At 58.7% G+C, this 6,103-nt stretch overlaps 2 protein-coding genes across 2 annotated transcripts in view; both read right to left on the reverse strand.

The window, feature by feature from the left end:
• The window catches only part of LOC113202253 (cuticle protein CP14.6-like), a 49,732-nt gene that overhangs the window by 23,055 nt on the left and 20,574 nt on the right, over nucleotides 1–6,103 (reverse strand). The window lies entirely within an intron of this gene.
• LOC113201925 (very low-density lipoprotein receptor-like) lies at nucleotides 1,036–3,080 on the reverse strand. The gene is made up of 4 exons (XM_026415959.2): nucleotides 2,774–3,080; nucleotides 2,382–2,682; nucleotides 1,726–2,024; nucleotides 1,036–1,597 (listed from the first exon to the last, which is right to left on the reverse strand). Exons 1-4 carry the CDS (start codon nucleotides 3,058–3,060, stop codon nucleotides 1,279–1,281), a joined length of 1,206 nt encoding a protein of 401 aa, XP_026271744.2. The 5' UTR covers nucleotides 3,061–3,080; the 3' UTR covers nucleotides 1,036–1,278.

Genomic DNA, 6,103 nt, shown 5'->3' on the forward strand with positions numbered 1-6,103 from the left:
CCGCATAGGCGTTAAAAAAGTTTCCTTTTTGAAAGGCGACTATTGTCCTCGTGTATTCGACAAGTTTAGGTGCCGTGTTCAACTGACACTAAGCAACCTCACTGCTGTAGGCCTATTTATTCGTCTCCCCGGAGGGGGAGGGACGGAGGAAGAGGAGGGGGAGGGCAAGCGGCGTGCCCGGCGGTGTCGGGCCGGCGAGACAAAGGCTGGAATGTGTTTCGTCGTCCGGACTCGCCCCCGCATCGGGCTCAATGGCTCAGTTGGTTGCGAACGAGGCGAGGACGCTGAGTTGCCAGCGCCGGGTTCAGGTCCCGGCGCTGGCAGCGGTAGGCGTGTATCCTTCTATGTAGCAGCCAAAAAGCCATGATGTTAGCCTACAAGGGCGTTACCAACTCGGATGACCGTAGGAATCCGGAATCGCATCGCATCGAGGCGATCGCCTCGATGCGAACACCAGGGCACACCTTCCCAAACAAATGATTTTTTAAATTTTTCTTTAAATATTGGCAGTTTGCTACTGGTTCTGTTGGTAGAACTATTCTCCCAAGATCCACATCTCTGCGGAGAAAGGTAGTCGCCGTGCGCGCAAGGGGATCATTCGCCGCACCAAGCAGCAGAAATCTTGCCTCCCTGCGCAGAGGGACTGTCCGTGCGCGCGGTACAAAAAGTTGCCTTTGGGAGGGGGGCGGGAGTGTCCCCGCGCACGGCTCGTTCCGTCGCCGCGCCCGCCCGCACAGATGCCGCCGTGCGCGGGGGAACGAAACTCCCCATGCGCGCGGTAGAAAAAGTTGCCTTTCGGTGGGGGACGGGAGTATCCCCGCGCACGGCTCGTTCTGTCGCCGCGCCCGCCCGCACAAATGTTGCCTTTCTGCGGGAAACTGGAGGCTCCCTGATCAGGGCGACGTCTCAGGCATGTTGCCCTCACAAGAGCATCTTTTTGTACAAATACCCCGGCCGACACAAAAGTTGCCTTTAGGAATCACAGTGCGACGTGTCGTCCTATGACTTAAGTTTTAAGCAGTACGTACATGCTTTCACATCTTAGTGATATTTGTAAGCGCTGGGAACAGAACCACGTACTGGGATTGGATGAGAAACGATAATCGTATGGGGAATACCCGCGGCACTCGGCCCGGTGCAGTGCGGGTGCGGCAAGGTCAGCGCTCGAATTTTGTGCTAGTCGTGCAACACCGATAAGTATTATCAACGTCAACTGTTGAGTGAAACGAGCCGCATACAGAAGTGCAGAAAATCACAGTAATATAAAAACACATCACATCACAGAGCGTTTTGTTTATTATCACAGTACCACTTTTGACTTAGCAAGTCCAGCTCGCTGAGGGTGGAGACAAAAAGGTCGGCTGCAGTAGACGCCATCACCTGCCCGAGGCCGAGGTCATTTCCCTGCTGCTCATCCCTCACCTCCTCTGCCTCTGGTTCCTCGAGCACTTCCACAAGTCTGCGTTCCTTGTATTTGTGCTCACAGTTCACGTCGCCCTCCGGAGGCGGCGAGTCCGTCGCGCGCTTCGCACTCGGCCCCAGGTACACAAAAGAAGGCGCTCTGTCGACCCCTGAATCCAATCTGCTTGCACGAGCCCTGAGGACGAATGAGAACAGGGGATGAGCGCGCTGTGGAATTGACGGTCAGGTTCCTGTCTACGGCTGTGGTGTGCGGCGGGCCCCCCTCGCCCTCGTTCATCTTTGTCCCCATCAACGAAAACTTGCCTCAAGCACAATCGTAGTTTGTACAGCGAGGCGACGACCAGCACCTTCACCAGGACGAAGAGAGCCCACATCAGGTACACCAGAGGGCGAGAGCCGCCCTCCACCGGAGCATCAGGCGTCGGTAGTGGCACGCGAGACTCAATTATTGGCATCTCCAAAGCTGGTGTCTCCTCTATCGGAGGTCCCGCATGGTCCGACGGAGGCGGCGGCGGCGGCGTTGCAGTCGTGGTCGTGGTGCCCGGTGGAGGTGCAGGTGTAGCGGGATAGGTCGGATGAGACTGAGAGCTTGACGCTGAGGGCTGCAGAAAAAGCAAACGAGAAATGGTGTACTCAGTACACTACGTACAGGATGGTCCAGAGACCCCTTCCTTTATTTTGCTTTATATTGTACCGGATGCAGGCGTGCGGGCGGGTTGCATACTCGCACGGGGCCGTAAGGCGCCGCGGTGAGCGACTGTAGGCAAGCCTGCCTGCATGTGGTACAGTATAAGCAAAATAAAGGAAGGGGTCTGTGGACCTGTACCAGGACCACCCTGTATAGTACCCTGTTTGATGTGCAGTGTTGTGTCATGACCACCTTTCTGTTCCACTATAACGTGACAAGGGATGACACCTTGTATGATATTTTTCCGCCATGACTCGGCCGATTTACTCACGCAGTTCTTCTCGTCCTCGTTGCCCCTGCAGTCCTGGAAGCCGTTGCAGCGCGTCTTGGGGTGCATGCAGCGCTCCGAGCCTTTCATGTTGAGGCAGAAGTACGAGCCCGCCTTGCAGTCCTGCGCGCTGCTGCAGCCGCGCTCGTCATAGCCCCGTGTGCAGTCGTTGCGACCGTCGCAGAACAGCTGCCTGTCCCTGTGCAGTGCCCCCGTCTGGGGGCACGTCCGCAGCTCCGTCGGCCGACCAGCACCGCAGTTCGCCTCGTCCTGGTTGTCGTCGCAGTCCCTCGTGCCGTCGCACCTGCGGGGACCGTGAGGCGCCGGGGCGTCAGCAAGAGTGCGAGCTCTCTGCTCCTGCTCCGGCCCGGAGCCACGAGGACGGCGACGATTACCAGTAGGCTGCCCGGCGGCAGCGGCCGTCGCACTCGCGGGCGCCGTCCTTGCAGCGCCCGCGGCAGCCCCTCTCGTCCGTGCCGCCCTGGCAGTCGTCGTAGCCGTCGCACGCGTAGAGCGGCGCCAGGCAGCGCTGCTTGTCCTGCCTCTTGGGGCACGGCATGTGTCCGGGCGGGCAGTCGGCGTGCGCCAGGGTCGCCTGCAGCAGCAGCAGGAGGGCGGCGGCAGCGTGCACCCCGCCCGCCCGAACCATGGCGTCCATGGCACTGAGGCAGGCGGCCGTCATGCATCCGCCCGGCCCGAGATAGCAGAACGGCTCGGGGCTGACTCAACCGGGAGAGGTTATGTGTGGACCAACGGCGCACCGCGACGGCGGGCGGCAGCAGATAACGTCGCCGCCCGCCAGCCCCGGGTGGGCAGCCCATCCGGCGGGCGCGGCGCGCGGGAGGCCTTGGTTCTGCCCCGCAGGGCGCCGCAGCGCCGGCCGGGTGGGCAGCCCACCGCGCGCCAAAGGCTCCTCCGGGGCCGTCTGGCGGGCGCGGCTGCTCCCGCATGGTGGGGGGCACAGCCGAGCCCTGAGTGGGCAGCCCGTCTGGCGGAAGCGGCTGCGCCCGCAGGGTGGGCAGCCCACCGCGCGCCATCGGCTCCCCCGAGCCCCCGGGGCCCGCGCCGCACGCGCCCGGGCCGCGAGAGAGGAGGTCCCAGGACACGAGCAGCAATTACGACGATTTGAAGGGCGCAAAAGGGGACGGCCCGGGCAACAACAACTAAACGGGAGCGAGCCGACGTGCTATCCGTCTTGATAACGTTCGTCCCTCACAGGCCATTTTGACGGAGCAATAAATCACTCCATGGAATGATATTTCCTGGGTGGAAAAGCCAATAATTCGAGTGTCTGTCCCTGGTCCGAGCCCACCCAGGGTACTGCACGACGGAATTTGGCCGTTTGCTCTTATCTTAGGCCTGTTCTTATATCCATAGATCCGACGAGTTTTAATGGCGCATCGTACAGGACTTATCTGAAATTGATTTTATTCCATATGGTGTCGTTGAACACACCCCACCTTCCGGACCTAAGTGAGGGGGGGGGGGGTGAGAGCAAACCACACGCTGTATTGTGCTGTACTTTGGGACTATACTTTGACACTGAAATGGTCCTTGGTCCTCAACCGCTCACCTGTTAAAACAGGCTCCGTCCGCATCAAGATAGTGCATTATCTTAGTGCCGACGGAGTAGCATAGACTGTGTGACTTCGTCTCTTCCCGGCCGAGACTGTATCACAGCACGCGCTGTGGCTCAAAAAATACCGCAACGGTGCGTTATCTTTCCCCCCTGATGAAAGGAAAGAAAGGAGGATCCACCCCAAACTGTACACTTTCTTTTCCCAGCCGAATGTTGGAGTCCCGAGCGCGCGACTCGGCTCGATCGGCCGCCCCGACGTGACACGCCGCGGCGTGGCGTGGACGCCCAAATGAGGTCACTCTGCCAATTCGGATCTTGTTCGGGAATGCGGGGCCACTTCCCACGGCACGGTCAAGTGCACGGCCAGAGCCGCCGCCGCCGCGCCGCGCCGTTACTTGCATACACCCGTCTCATTGCTTCACATTTTATGATTTTCGCATCCCCCCCTCTCTCTCTCCGTTTTTTTTTTTTTGGCGAAAATAAGGAATGTTTTTTTTACTGAAGAAAACATTTTTTTAGGGAGAGAGAGAAAGTGAGGTACAACGTGGGGGGAATCATCACTCCAGATGAAAGTGTACGAGTTAATACGTTAGTATACACGTTAGTAGACTCTATTTTTAGCGTAATTTTTCCCATTTTAACAAAATTAGGTCATAACAGCCCTTTTTTGCTTGATTTCTACCATGAGACGCGTTATTACGCCGTTACAGTACGAGTTGGTTCGCCTTTGGTACAGCAACTGGGTGCACGAAGCAGTACGCAAGTGATTTCCTCCTCAGTGTGCCATAAAGCGGCCGGCTCTCTTTTCAAAGGGTGAGGTGGATGATAAATTTTAGACTGAAAGCAGGACTCAAGCCGCCACTGCCACTAAAATCCAATGAACTTTTTTCTTTTATGCATGAATAAAAAAAAAGTTTACAATGCATTGTGCCGGAAAATAACGAACCGTGCTGAAAGCACGCGAATTGTCTGTTGTGACTGACCTAGCCCAACTCCCTGAGGGTTAGTCGCGATCGCCCCGGGAGCTCGGCGCCTGCGAGAGTCAGGGTGGGCCACCCCGCAGTACACACATGCACTGCAGGCAAAGTGTTGCCTACCTCCCAGGCGCCATGAGAGCTCGCAGACGAGGTCTGACAGGTGCGCAACAGCGAAGGGCGTGGACGTACTTTCTGGAGGACCCCTTACAGGCACCTCCTGGTGAAAGGTGATAGGCAAACCCACCACCCGCCAGCACGCATGCGTGAGGTAGATAAATTACTTCCAGTGTGGACAGTCCACCACAAAACTTCCGTATGCCACTACTCGGCAATTTAATTGTTGACTCTCTTAGCGATCGCTAATCTGCCCGAGCCCGGAGCATCAAACCGACGCAAGCCAGACTCGGCCGCGGGCCGCTCTGACTGCTGCTGCTGCCTCCGGCGGGAGGACGTTCGCCCCTTCCAGCCCGGTCTGCACTCTCCCCCGCCGCGCCCTGCCCCACCTCACCGCGCCACGCCACGCCACGCCACACCGCGCGCATGGCGACACACCTCCGATGCACTCTGTTAAAAATAGCACTCCCCCAAAGCTACGGCTAGACGTGGTTTGTTGACCCGCAGGACAAGTTCCAGCGGAGGAGCGAGGCGGGGCAGGTGCATCCGTGGCGACTGGAGCGGCAGGAGCGGCGGGAGCGGCAGGAGCAGCAGGAGCAGCAGGAGCGCGGGGCGGGGAGCAGCGCCAATCCGTCATGCAGGGGAGTGGCATTCCCTGAGGCAGCAGAGCGGCCGTCAGATCAAGAGGGCATATAAAACTTTACGTCGAACACCAGAACTGCGTATATAGCAGTACAAAACAGCATAGTCAGGCAGTGACAGGAAACGAAATACAAACAACGGCAGTGTGGTGTAAACTGTTTGTAAATGTGCAACATATATTGATGCGACTCCTGCAATGCCCGTGCCATTCTATTGGTCGGCAGGATCTGCTCGTGCTCGAAAGACGACCCAGTCGATGCAGTCGCAGCCGTCGTCCGGAGCCCGGTGCAAGCGCGGTGCAAGCCCGGTGCAACCCGCTGCCGGGTCCACTTCACGGGAGTGTGCATCCGACTGCGCCGGTGCCTGGCCGCATCGAGCCAGCCAGGACGGGGCGGGGCGAGGCGGGGCGGGGG

Source organism: Frankliniella occidentalis, unplaced genomic scaffold (assembly GCF_000697945.3).
Source record: "Frankliniella occidentalis isolate FOCC.00 unplaced genomic scaffold, Focc_3.1 Scaffold322, whole genome shotgun sequence".
In the NCBI taxonomy this organism is placed as follows: domain Eukaryota; kingdom Metazoa; phylum Arthropoda; class Insecta; order Thysanoptera; family Thripidae; genus Frankliniella; species Frankliniella occidentalis.

Coding starts and splice junctions, on each gene's coding strand:
- LOC113201925 (XM_026415959.2), bottom strand. CDS start 3,060: ATGACGGCCGCCTGCCTCAGTGCCATGGACGCCATGGTTCGGGCGGGC. Junction 2,025..2,381: donor ACGAGGACGAGAAGAACTGC/GTGAGTAAATCG, acceptor CTTTTTCTGCAG/CCCTCAGCGTCAAGCTCTCA. Junction 1,598..1,725: donor AAACTACGATTGTGCTTGAG/GCAAGTTTTCGT, acceptor ATTCGTCCTCAG/GGCTCGTGCAAGCAGATTGG.